The sequence below is a fragment of the Vitis vinifera genome, chromosome 8, assembly GCF_030704535.1.
Source record: "Vitis vinifera cultivar Pinot Noir 40024 chromosome 8, ASM3070453v1".
In the NCBI taxonomy this organism is placed as follows: domain Eukaryota; kingdom Viridiplantae; phylum Streptophyta; class Magnoliopsida; order Vitales; family Vitaceae; genus Vitis; species Vitis vinifera.
The window spans coordinates 14,041,904-14,054,695 of record NC_081812.1 but is presented as its reverse complement, the minus strand read 5'-3'; the positions used below and the strand labels follow the sequence as shown (position 1 = coordinate 14,054,695).

Sequence of the window (12,792 nt, the reverse complement as noted above, 5' to 3'; positions counted from 1 at the left end):
GTCACACACTACCAACCATGTAAACAATTTCCACACTGGCAAGCTCATTGCTCATTCTAGTATTTACATGGAAGTTCAAAGTTTTCAACTCAGAATCCGAAAGTTCCTAATTTTTATTTTTATGTAATAGCTTACCTTCCATTTGGCCCCATGTTTACCAGCAATTCTTAGCATGCCAACACTCTAACCACAGATACCAGTTAAAACCACTCAAAAAGTGTACATGTTCTGTAATAAAAATCGCTGATGGTCCATCAATTCAATGTAGTTATCATCTCATCCATTCTATTGGAAATATACCATTTAAAACAGTGATCATCTCAAAGAGGCTGATCCAAGAAAACCATAAGACAACTAAGAGACACCAAAATAACTAAAACTTCTCCTGTATAAACTATTTAAACTAATTTGTGAATATTCAGGCTCTGTGACTAAGGAAAAAAATTACATAATGACGAAGCCCCCCACAGACAAATGAGCAAACTATGTAAAACAATTGAAGTATCTTAATTTTCAGGATGGGCTGGCTTTTGGGCTGATCCAAACACAGCCCGAGCATTGCAGTGGCCATCCTCAGGCAAAAAGTTTGACCAAGTCCATCCCAATACAAAACTCAAATCTTTTCAAGTCCAGGCAAAAATTTGGGTCAAACAGGCAGGTAATGGGTCAGATCAAGGTAATTAACAGTCAGTCCTATCTAAAGTTTTATACTGATAATAAAATGCCCATTGTAGAATCCAGGAAACCAAGACAATCTATGCATTCAATTACAAATAAATCCATCCGGAAGAAGGATAACACAAGGGAAAATTGGCAAGCATGAGAGATATCACACCTAAAGGTCCAGAACTTTATAGCTTTCTCCCCCAGAAGACTCGACTATTAAAATTCTCCGCACAGAAGTCACCAGCTCCCCCTTCTGCGATAAAGCCAATAAACAATCCACTCAAACTATAACATGGTTAATTTCTCATTCCAATATTTAAAATCTTCGGTCTTGGATGGCTTATACTTTTGTGCCCTGTTTCTTTGCTGTTAACATAGACCCAAATGTGTACTCGCACAGGGCCAGAAGTTGAGGCCCAAATGTTTCAAGTTTCCTGTGGCCTCTGTGCTTCAACTCCAAATCTCATTTTTAGCTTAAAGAAGGCATATTATTATGCCAATGAATACAAATCCTTGAAGGTAAATATCCCACCTGAAAGGCTTGATGGGTATGGCATCTGTGATCTGTGACACTACTTGCAAACCAAACAAGAAAAGAGGCCAGTTGCATAGCGAGATTTGATCGATACATTTAATTTCTGACAATATGGGCATTGTGGGCATTATCACATGATAACAACAGAAGTGTTAGGTAAATATGATCTGCTTCTGGATGAGTGTCATCCCTAGTAGTGAATAAATGTATCCTCCCCTTTATCTCAATCCAACTACAACCCAACTCCTTTCTTGCTTCTCTTTTCCTCATCTGTCTCCTCATCTCTAAAACCTCTTTCCATCTACCAGCTGATGCATAAATGTCAATGACCATTAAGCACGCACTTGAATTATAAGGATCAAGTTCCAAAATACGATTAGCCGCATAAAAACCCAATTCCAAATCACCCCAAATCCTACATCCATTGAGTAACGTCCTCCAAAAGATGCATGTTGGCTCAAAGGGCATTTCCTTTATCAACTTATGTGCTTCTTTGAGAAATCCAGCCCTTGAAAGGAGGTCGACCATGCAGGCATAGTGCTCAGGTCCTGGCGAGATCCCATAATTCGATTCCATACTACGAAAATATTGTTTCCCTTTCTCTACATATCCACAGTGGCTACACCCATGTAAGAGTCCCAGGAAACTTACCCTATCTGGAAGGAATTTAGCTTTTTGCATCTGATGGAAACTCATAATTGCCTCAATACCATAACCATTCTGCCCATAACCCACAACCATAGCATTCCAAGTAACAATATCAGGTTGGGGTAAATCCTCAAGGACACGTCTTGCATTACGGAAACTACCAGATTTTATGAACATAGAAATGGCCGAATTCCCAATCTGGGTATTGCTCTCAAATCCTCTTTTAAGGAGTTGAGAGTAGAGTTGTTGGCTCAATGAAAGCATAGCTAAATCTGCAGAAGCAGTTAAAGCACTAGTAAAGGAATGTGAAGTGGGTTGAACTCCCACTGACAACATTTCTTTAAAACGACACAAAGTTTCAGCAGCCAGCCCATTCTGTTGAAAACCTGAAATGATTGAAGCCCAGGAGACTGAACTAGGCTCTGGCATCAGCTTAAACAAGCGCCACGCATCTTCAATATGTGAACCTCGAGATAATGCAGTGATGATCGCTGTCCAGCTGACGACATCTTTATCTGGCATGACTATGAAAAGTTTCATTGCAATATGTGTCTTTCCTTCTTTGGCGTAAGCCATGATCATGGTATTCCAAGAAACAGAACTCCTAACAGGCATTTTATCAAACAACTCCCTTGCGTCCCCAATCCTATCGTTTTCAACATACCCTCTTATCATCACATTCCAAGAAACAGTGTCTGGGTGACTCATCTCTTCAAATATTGTTCTTGCATAATCAACCTCCCCCTTCAGTGAGTAATCGGATATTCGTTTTGTCAGCATCAAAACATCTTCCTTCCTCATATGGAACAATGCATAAGCACCCAGCCCATTTTGGGGATGCAGAAGAGACACTGTATTTCTTCTGCCGGTGAATTTAACTATAGCGTACACAGTTTTGATTCCTGTAATTCTCAATGGAATGCTCATTTTCTTGAATTGAAATGATCATTTAGACAAAATAAGAGCTAGAGTTCACCTAATATAAGTACAGCTCCCTCACCCCACGAATCGGCAAATTGAACTCAAGACAACTGCCTATATATACAACTCCCCGATCAATGTAATGACCTTTCCTATAATACAACAGCTTATCTGTCGTCTACTGTAAAATCAGGCTCCATCGGCTTTTGCAATGGGCGGATGTCAAAATCGGATCCACCCCTCCTAGTGCTGGCTGCAAGTTTTACAGCATAGACTGCTAAGCCTGCCTTTTGCTCGATTCCCTGGTCAGGCCCAGAGGCCGCAGAACTCTCCTTAGCCTTAAGCTCAGACGCCTCTCTCCGCCTCTTGTAGCGAAACCAAGCCGCTTGTATAAAGCATGCAGCCCATGTCCTCCACTGGTGGGAGTAAAACCTGAGAGTGTGCCTCAGCTGCTTGCTGTGCAGTCTTCGGAACTGAGAAGCTACAAACTTCAGGTCATCAGCAATGAGGGCAAAAGCTTCCACTTCAGTGAGGGCCATAACTGTGCGCGTAGAGGACGGTAAAATGACACCTGGACGCGGGTCCAGTGCCCATGTCAGCAGCTCCTCGCCACAGAAGTCAGTGGGGCCAATGCGGCCAGAATTGAAGAACCCGGTGCGGCCACCATTGGTAGTGTAAGAATCTAGGTGGCCTCTGACAATGAAGAGCATCTCACTGACAGGGTCACCCTCCCGGACCAGGCAAGTGCCTGGAGTACATAGACCAGGCTTCAGTCTTTCACATATTACATCTAGCATCCTCTCATCCATCTGAGCAAAGAGTGGCACCTGTTTCATACTCAGAATCAGCCTAACATCAATATTTCTTGTCATTCTTGATGAGCAACTGATAAGGAGGGAAGAAGCTTAGACTTACTCTTAGAACTAGGTCAAGGCAGAGGTGGCGCTTGATGTCTCGCCGGAGATCCAATGGGAGACTTTTAAGTATAGCTTCCTCATCAACTCCGCTGGTGGCAACCCATCTATACTGATTGTACCTTCGAACGCTCTGCTTTAATTCACGTGGTAGCTGCCTGTGATGCATCCATTGTTCGGTATCAGCCTTCCTGATCCTCCACTCTTCTAGTCTCACAGTTGTGGACTGGAGGTATGTCTGTAGATAAAAAGGTAGAATTGAAATTCCTCAATGACATTTTTGAAACTCTAGTTGAAATTCAACTTTGTAATGGCTGGTGTGAATGATCACTAGTTGTGTAATTTAGATACCTGAGTAGAAGAACTTCTGAACTAGAACATAATTTGAATGAAAATATTGTTTCTTCAAATGGATAATTTGAAGTTCATCATCCTAAACACAGTAGTTTATTCTTATGATTCAACAGGTAGGACTTACCTGCATATTCCCAATAAGCAGGGCGAAAAGCACCAATCCAAGAATTGCAATAATAATTGCAAAATTTATTTCTCCAACGCACATGCTTGTCGAAAGATTCTGTCCTAAAGAGCTACAAAACATATAGAAATAGTTAGATTGATATATTCTTGAGCAAAGAATCATAGATGGTGTTTGGGCTGCATATAAGACATTCTGCCCTATAGAAATGCACATGAATCTACTGGGCAAAATGTTTCAGATCCTTTTTCAATCATTGCCCAAGTTTTGTACTAATAAATGGTTTCTGCCTTAAATATACCATGAAAAACAAGATGAAATAATTTCATCTTGTCATATGCTGTCCAGCTGCTGCCATTACCTCAGGTTTCTCATGCCCCACCAGAGGCAGTAGAAGAATTTGTTGAAGAACTTCAAGGATGCAACTCCAGAAGAGAGAGCATCAGCATAAATTCCAAACTGAAAGAAGTCACCACTTGGGTCACACAGAGTTGAGATGTTGCTTGATTTGAACCAAGCAGCTCTATGAGGGTCTTGCAAACTGTTGCAATCAAGAAACCAATAGTTGCATTCTGACTCTTGAAGACTACAAACTTTTCTCCAACACTCTTCCTGCCTCTCTGTCGACAATAGGTACCAACAGGATCCTACGACCTTTTTCAGAAAACAAAAAGGGGTGATGATCAGATTGAATATTATGTTTTTGCTTGAAATGAGCCATTAGCAACAAAGAACTGAAGAAGATCAAAACATCTGATCTTGGTCTTTTCTGAACAACTAATCAAGTCTACAACATACTATTTCTGTAACTTTTAGCAGAACCGCACCTTACTAGGATAAGATATGCTAAATAAAATGAGCATACATTATTAAGAGGGTTTGTTTAAAAATTTTAAGTAAATGATTATAAAAAGACTTACATGGCTTGCCAACATATAGAGAATCAGATTGTAGGCTGCTCCTGCCCATGCTGTTTCTGTCACCACCCCTGTGGTCTTCACAATTTGAGATGAGAGTGGAAAGATGATATAGAGCCTCAGGAGGTACTGAAAAATGATAATGAGGTGAAGAACCAGTCTTAAATTGATTGTCCTCAAAGTCCATAGATTTGGGATTACCGCCCAGATCAGCATCTGAAAAAAGATTTAAAGAAGCAATTTCCATGATCTCAAAAGATATTCCAAGACACTTCTAACTAACCATCATAAGTTAACTTGATAAAGTGACTATATGCAAGCTCATATCTCGATTCAAATCCAAAATCAATCACAGTTTCCAAATTCAAAGAAGGGCTAGCCTACAAAGAAAGTAACTGCAGTGAGGTATATACCTGTGGAAAAGGCACAGCAGCTACAAGATCAAGCCAGAAGTCTTTATGCAGGTATCTTGAAGCGATCTTTGAAGGGTCTATAACCAGCTCTCCCCTTCCAAATACACGAGAGGAAGGAGCAACATAAGCTGTTCTAAATCGAACAAAAATCTGAATCATGTAAAATGTATCCACAGTTGACCTAACGACTGTGAGGGCTATTTCAAGGGATTGACTTATATCCATGCACATGCCTTTCTTCATCCCTGGTAAGTAGAAAAACAGAGGGTCCACAAAAAGAGATATCAAACATGATACCAAGAAAATTTTGTTCCATCGGTTTTTGACAGGTCCTCTAGGATCGAATATCTTCTTCTTCACCACCTCATAGTCCTCAGAGAAGACTCTGGAAAGTTCTCTCTCATGCAAGGGCTTTACAAATGTATTCTCCCCAGCCTTCTTCAAGCATGACTCATGAATTTGATTCTCATTGGCCTCGTCGATGAGCTCCAAGTCACTGCCGTTCTCAGATGGTGCGGGTTTGTCTATTTCAAGATCATCATAAAATCTGAAAATTACATTATTGAAATTTCAACTAAAATTATTTGAAAATACAAGCAGCAATCCAGGTATATCTGAATTAGAATTAAAGAACAAAAAATAAAAAATAAATAAGAAGAAAGAGAAAAGAAAAACTAGACAAGCATGCTAACTGCCATTAATCTACTGTAACTGGAAACACAGTACTGGAAAAAAAGTAGAAAAGAAAAAATAGAACCCATGAACAATATTAAATTGAACAAGAATTCGTGTTACTCATCAAAGATAGACCTACAAACCTTACAGATTTTAAAATACCAGAAGCCATGATGCTGAATGGAGACCCTTGTTGTGACTTCAATTGGGGGATTTTATCTGCCATTAAATAAAACCATGTCATAAATACCAGTGCATGAATCATCACCAGACAATGAGATTCAGGATGATCCCAACCACAGGAATCAAGCAACTTCCTATATTTCATTGGGAATCATGTGAAAAGAAAAAGTATAAAAACTTTAGATCCTGGGTTCAATATCCTCTTTTGAGTACAGTGCCGCAACCGACATGTGAATTATGGTTTTTAGTGGCTCATAACTCCAGGACAAAGATCTCTTTTAAGAAATTTGGAGAAACCTAAGATTTCATTTTCAGTTTAATCTTAAAGTGACAACCCAAATTGGAGGACCTGATGTAAAGGGAACACAAGGAGCATACGTACAAGGAAGTCCCAAGAAAGTAACAAAAAGTAATGAACAGAGACAGTTGCACAGGGATTCAGCAGAATGGGCTTATTTCTCACTGTTATCAAAATATTTGAAATTCATGCTGACAAGGTTTGGAGAAGAAAAGGATCACCAGGATGGATTACAATTGAGTAGCAAATGACATAGAAATTTGAATATGGAATCAGCTATGCATATGGGTTTGAATTCAAATTCTGTCAATGTATTTCAAAATGAGGCTCTTTTCTGGAATCAAACGAATGAAAATGAAGTAAAATCATTCATGAGTAACCCATAAAACAGCCAGACATGAATGAAGAGTCAGCGCTTAAAAATATAAAATTCCTCTACATGGAACTGGGACTCACAATTGTATCATGCATTATTCAGAGATATCATCCAAAAGAATGCCCCTCTTCTATCTCCTCCACCCTTGTTTGAAGTTGAAAATTTCAGCCAACAGAATGTTTAGAACCGCAGAGCTCCAGGACTCAACCTTGTGGGAGAAAAGAATGACTAAAAAACAGAGCAAGGCATTTGGGATTTTGAGGCGGTTGGAACACATTTTTAGGACACAGAACCCCCACCCTTTTGATTTTATTTGATAAACAACTCCATATGCTTGTCTGCTAACTTTAATGGGGGATTTGACTTCGTCGCTCCATTTATCGGAATCTCAGGAAAGTCGGGGAAAATCTTTTCTCTTATTGAAAGCAGCGTACATGCATATTGATGAAGTAGAACTGTAGAAGTCATCAGCAAAGGTGGACTTTATCCAAGTTCCCTGTGAAGAAAGAAATACACGAACAAAGACAAAGAGATGGATCAATGAGGATCAAAATGACAAGAAAAGAGCCTTCTATTGCCTTTTATTATATTGACAAGAGGATTGATGCCAGACTCACAAGCTTGACTCTAGTGGCACTGGGTTGACTAAGCGGGTAACCATGACTACTTCACCAATGCTCTAGTGATACGTGGTTGGACGCCACTTCCACTGGTCTTCCCCAGAAGTTTGTTAGCTGTTATCATACGCTATACAACTCCAAATTTGGTGTATAAATAAATCATGGAGCTGTGTTAAATGTCAAACTATGAATTTACCATTGGCTTGGAGTGGCCACTAAATTTCAGAGCATTAAGAAAAGGGTCCCTTTTGACTCGTGAAGAATGAGTCAACAAGGCAAATATAATTCAATCGAGATCCTTTTTCTTGTAAGCAGTTGACACAGCCAAGCTTTGGGTCCTCTGCTCACTCCATTACCATAGAGAAGACTCTTATATGTGGACCATGAAGCGTCTGTGATGTCAGAAAATTTTGAATTCTTTCTGTAGAATAAATCTTCATGCTAATCCCACTGAAAATTTTTGCATCAGTCAGCTAGGAGAGGGATTTGATCCAAATAAGAAATTTGTCCACGACTCCCCAAGTAACATCTTGGGGATAGTTTAGATGGTTAAAGTTTCATGGCAGTGATGCTGCCAATTCTGGATGCAGATCCAAAACTCAGGAAGATCACGATCCAATTTGCAGGGATGCTGTGCCAAATTTAATGCTAACTATGGGTAATAGGATCCTTTGATCAACAATTCAGTTTGTAATCCTCATGGGAACCCTAAAAAAGTGGAGAACAGATTATTTAATTGCTAATATCCCTGTACAGATACCCACAATACTAATGAGATCTAAATCAATGCAAATTCCGGAGAAAGATGATGTATACAATTGTTTGTTTTAACAACTGTTTTAGACATGGATTCCAATGTTAGGAGAATAGATGTGCTTAAGGTTCAAATCTAAGACCTTCCATAATCAAAATTTTGAATGCCTGTGTTACACTACCAGTTCGACTCAAAAATTAATTGAACCACGATATGTATCAAGATCCATGCCTACCCTTCTCTGAACTCTCATGACGACAGGAACATGAAGCTGGCCCCTCTTTCCCTCAATTAATGGTTTGTGCTCAAAAATCCTGCAGAAACCATCATCCTAAGAACCATTTATGAAGGAAAAAATTTAAAAGAGCACTAGCAAACAGCTGTGTAGAGAAGAAATCACAAAATACAGAACAATTAACACATGGAGATCACATGGAAACAATTCGGTCCACCGTGTTTTACCATGTAACATCATATCACAAGTTTGGAAACCCCCAGTATCTCAAAGAGAAGATACCATTTGGAATTTGCCTCCTACATCCTTAATTTGACTCTGATTTATTGTCCACATTAGGTCCATCTCAACTCCACAATGAAGCATGATGGCACACCATCAAATGCCATGGCAACCCAAATGGGAAGATTCCACGCTGTGTAACGTCGAATGGCTCCCTAAAGCATTAAACACAAGGTAAGGGTTCTAGTGGACATGGCTGGGAAACCTTGAATGGCTCGCACAGTGTAGATGATTTTTACCACTGGTGAAGTCTTGTGTGATCTTCCCAGAAAATAAACCAACTACAGATTTCAAACACTTGGATGCCAGCTGCAAGAATCCCAGATTACATCACCCCGCAATTCATCTACCAATCACAAAATTCTTCTGAGACAAGCATACAAGATAAGCCCATCAATTCACTGATTCATGCACCAACTCTTTTGAATGTCATAAAAAGATGTGATACAAGTCAATATCTTATCCAAATCATGGAATTATAACACACATCATAAAATTTCAATACACAATTGCTGGCTCTGGTGTATCTAAATGCAAAGGACAGACACTATAGAACCATTGTGCCCAATGTAAATGTGGAGCAAGGAGTTTGTTCTTCAAATATCTGACAAAACTGCAATTCATTGTAGATGCACAGCCTCCAAAATCCCTATTAAGAGTGAGCACTTGTATTAGGGTAAAACAAGAAGTAAAAAACTGAATGGGGGAGAACTTATTACTTGTTCAGATAATAAATAAATATCTTATGCAACTGTTCAGAGAAGATTATACTGGCTCCTGAACAAGAGTCTGAACAAAATAATTTGTATGGGAAGTCTCCCCTGAAAAGCATACATATAAAAAATTAAAGGATGCAAGCTTCTCAAGCTTGTTAATCCAACAATAGTGGATTTTTTTTAATTATTGTCTTCTTTTTTTTTTTTCTCTTTTTGCGGGATGTTACTTATGGTTGGTTCCAAGATATGATATCATCAGTGCAGAGGTTACTAACATAGAATACATAAATTAAGTGCAAAACTGGTTTAAAGCTATACCCCAAATCTTTGTCTAAGTTGAATGCTGATAAAGGATTCAGTGCTCAAAATTGCCTCCTTGGCCTAGCTTCTGCCATGGTTACACGAATTGACCTGCCATTCAAGTCCTGCACCAAACAAAATTTAAGCATGATTTAAGAATAAACCAATAAGAGATTATGAAACATTAGACAGAAACTATAGTTGTTACATGGGTTTGAATGTTAATAATTAAAAGAAAAAGAAAAAAATTAACCATGCATAATAAGGAGGTTCGTAATTAGACAGATTGATGATACACTTACAACGCCATCCAAGGATTCAATTGCTCTGTTGACCTCTTCAGCAGAATTGTAAGTCACAAATCCAAAACCCCTTGATCGACCAGTCTCTCTGTCATAAATCACCCTGGCTTCCGTAACCTTTCCTTGCTCACTAAACAAGGTCTCAAGGGCTAAATCATCAACACCCCATGAAAGGTTGCCAACATAAATCCGGTTAGTAGAATTCAAATTTGCCCCACCCCTGGGCCCTCTGAAATTGGTGTTTTCCCCTCTGAAATTGCTGTTTTCCCCTCTGAAATTGCTGTTTTCCCTTCGAGCAGGAGGAGGTCCGGAATTCACCCTCAATTGCCTCCCCTCAAGTTCCTGCCATACACTATAAACCCTCAGATACAATAAACCTGCTGCTAGCAAATGGATTACCACATTTCATGATTAAAGTAAATTCGCAACTGGTAATTGGGACTCAATAAAGGCCTGATGGAGAGTGAGCACCAAAACTTCTCTCTTCTTAAAACCATGCTAACATTGTGCCTATTATTGATCAAACTTAGTCAAATCAGTTAGATCTCAAGCAAGACACAGTTTTCAAGCCTCACCTCCATTTAAAACTCCCAAGCAAATAATAGGATATAGGTTAAATAATTCCAAGTGCAAATGGAAGTGCTTAATTCCATTTTCTTTCCCTTCTTTTATACACAGATAACCAGAAAAATCACATCACAAAATCACCCGACTATAAGAATGTACTAAATTAAAAACATAGGAGCATGAAGCTTACATAGCCATTGAATTGTTGAGCAGCTGCTTCCACTTCCTCAACAGTGGACATGGTAACAAACCCAAACCCTCTACTTCTACCAGTTATCTTGTCATAAATTACCTGCCCAAAACAATAACTTCCGCACATCAGAATCATGTCTTTCTTCACGCAAAACCAACCCTGAAGTCTCCGTTAATGTCCAAAGAAAAAAATTGCAGGATAATTTTTTAGGGAAGGACTTTGTCACACGGTTCCATTTATCTCGACATAGTTTTAAAAACCCATATATGTTTAGAGGGAAATTTCACAGTTCAAAGAAGAATTTCAGGAAAGGAAAAACAACGAAAGAAAAAATGTACCTCGACCATCTCAACATTTCCGGCTTGTTCGAACAAGCCGGCGAGGCCGGCGCTGTCGACGTTGAAGGGGAGGTTACCCACAAAGAGTTTGAGATCAGGGGAGAAACTGGGCTCACCCTCATCGCTCAAGACATCCTCGTCTTGCTCGTAGTCGGAAGAAACGGCAACGTTTCGGACGAACCGAGACGACAAGGTCAGAAACCCTCTGGAAGAAGGAGAAAGTGAAATGGAGTTGGAGTGAAGCTTAAGCGAAGAGCAGGAAAAGGGAAGGGAGAAGAAGGAGACCGAAGTGGGTTTGGAGATGGCAAGGGTTTTGGGGAGGGAAAGAGAGGGAAGAACCAGGGAAGAAGCAGAAGCCATGGCTGCAGAGTAGAAGGATAAGGTTAGGCTTGTAGGCTTCTAGCACAAGAGCGAAGAGGCGAGCGATATGAGATATTTATGAAGATATCAGCAGGGCAGAAGGGGATAGGGGTTTGGATTTTGGACTCCTTGTACCATAAACGCCCTCGGAGTTTCACAAAAGATATGAAGTTCATGAAGGGTTTATTGGTCATTTACAAGTTGACCTAAAAGTAGGCAAGGGCAAGATTTGTGCCAAGAGTTGTGAGCTGTGAGATGAGTCAGGAGTCATCACAGCCGTCAAATTTTAAAAGGCCATTCAGAGAGGCACGTCCCACCTATTTTGGCATGCCCGTACCATCTCAATCAATCTTGCAAATATCAAACTGGATGGTTGGCATTGGCAATGGAATAGAAATAGAAAAATTGCAAATATATAAACAAAAGCTTCAATTGGAATTTCGCCAAATGCAAAGGGTGAAAATAAGATGGAGTAGGGACAAAAGCAGTGAGGACACTTTACTGACAAATGGATAGGATTTAAAGCGTCCTTTTCTCCTTAAAATTAAAAAAAAAAAAATATATATATATATATATATATATATATATATTTTTCACTTTGTGTAGTAAGTTAGTAACTAGTAACTAGTAGTAAACGTAAATTCTGTGTACAATTTTTAATACATACCCTCGATAACACTGTATGTTATTTGTAAAGGGATATCTCCAAAGGATGAAAATATCTGTTGACATCTATATCCGTAATTCCATTTTATAGATATAAATAAAAATATCAATGGATATTTTGATATAAAATATCACATGATTTTGACATAAAATGTTAATGAAGTAAAAATTTATTAAAATTCTCAAAATACTAAAAAAAATTATAAAAAGTAAAAATAAATATTTTAAATTATTTCTTTAAAAAATTTGATATGTATAATTTATTATATTTAATAATAATATCCTTTACATCAATAAAAAAATATAAATTATATTTAATATTAAAATTATTATTCATTTTAATTTAAATGTATTAAATGATATCAAATAAATAATAATATATGTGTACTTTTTTTCATTTTTATATTTTTTATATTTAATAAGTATATAGATTAT

General features: G+C 38.6%; 3 protein-coding genes across 4 annotated transcripts; all 3 read right to left on the bottom strand.

The window, feature by feature from the left end:
* Positions 1 to 1,297: 1,297 nt before the first annotated feature.
* Positions 1,298 to 2,776, bottom strand: LOC104880084 (pentatricopeptide repeat-containing protein At4g02750). Its single transcript, XM_010655411.1, has one exon. The coding sequence runs from the start codon at positions 2,774 to 2,776 to the stop codon at positions 1,298 to 1,300; it is 1,479 nt and encodes a 492-aa protein (XP_010653713.1).
* LOC100244894 (protein CNGC15b) lies at positions 2,743 to 9,181 on the bottom strand. 2 transcript variants are annotated; one of them, XM_010655275.2, is made up of 10 exons: positions 8,861 to 9,181; positions 7,642 to 8,712; positions 7,105 to 7,520; positions 6,311 to 6,386; positions 5,493 to 6,039; positions 5,083 to 5,295; positions 4,524 to 4,816; positions 4,163 to 4,274; positions 3,686 to 3,922; positions 2,743 to 3,597 (listed from the first exon to the last, which is right to left on the bottom strand). In XM_010655275.2, the coding sequence occupies exons 4-10, from the start codon at positions 6,337 to 6,339 to the stop codon at positions 2,938 to 2,940; spliced, it is 2,091 nt and encodes a 696-aa protein (XP_010653577.1). In that variant the 5' UTR covers positions 6,340 to 6,386; positions 7,105 to 7,520; positions 7,642 to 8,712; positions 8,861 to 9,181; the 3' UTR covers positions 2,743 to 2,937. The 2 variants fall into 2 exon arrangements, with proteins under 2 accessions (XP_010653577.1, XP_019077313.1); XM_019221768.2 differs by lacking the exon at positions 8,861 to 9,181 and having other exon boundaries at positions 7,105 to 7,232; positions 7,324 to 7,520; positions 7,642 to 8,728.
* Positions 9,182 to 9,293: 112 nt separating this feature from the next.
* LOC100246501 (29 kDa ribonucleoprotein A, chloroplastic) lies at positions 9,294 to 11,858 on the bottom strand. The gene is made up of 5 exons (XM_002281606.4): positions 11,332 to 11,858; positions 10,991 to 11,092; positions 10,234 to 10,575; positions 9,950 to 10,056; positions 9,294 to 9,564 (listed from the first exon to the last, which is right to left on the bottom strand). The coding sequence occupies exons 1-4, from the start codon at positions 11,689 to 11,691 to the stop codon at positions 9,994 to 9,996; spliced, it is 867 nt and encodes a 288-aa protein (XP_002281642.1). The 5' UTR covers positions 11,692 to 11,858; the 3' UTR covers positions 9,294 to 9,564; positions 9,950 to 9,993.
* Between the last annotated feature and the right edge of the window lie 934 nt (positions 11,859 to 12,792).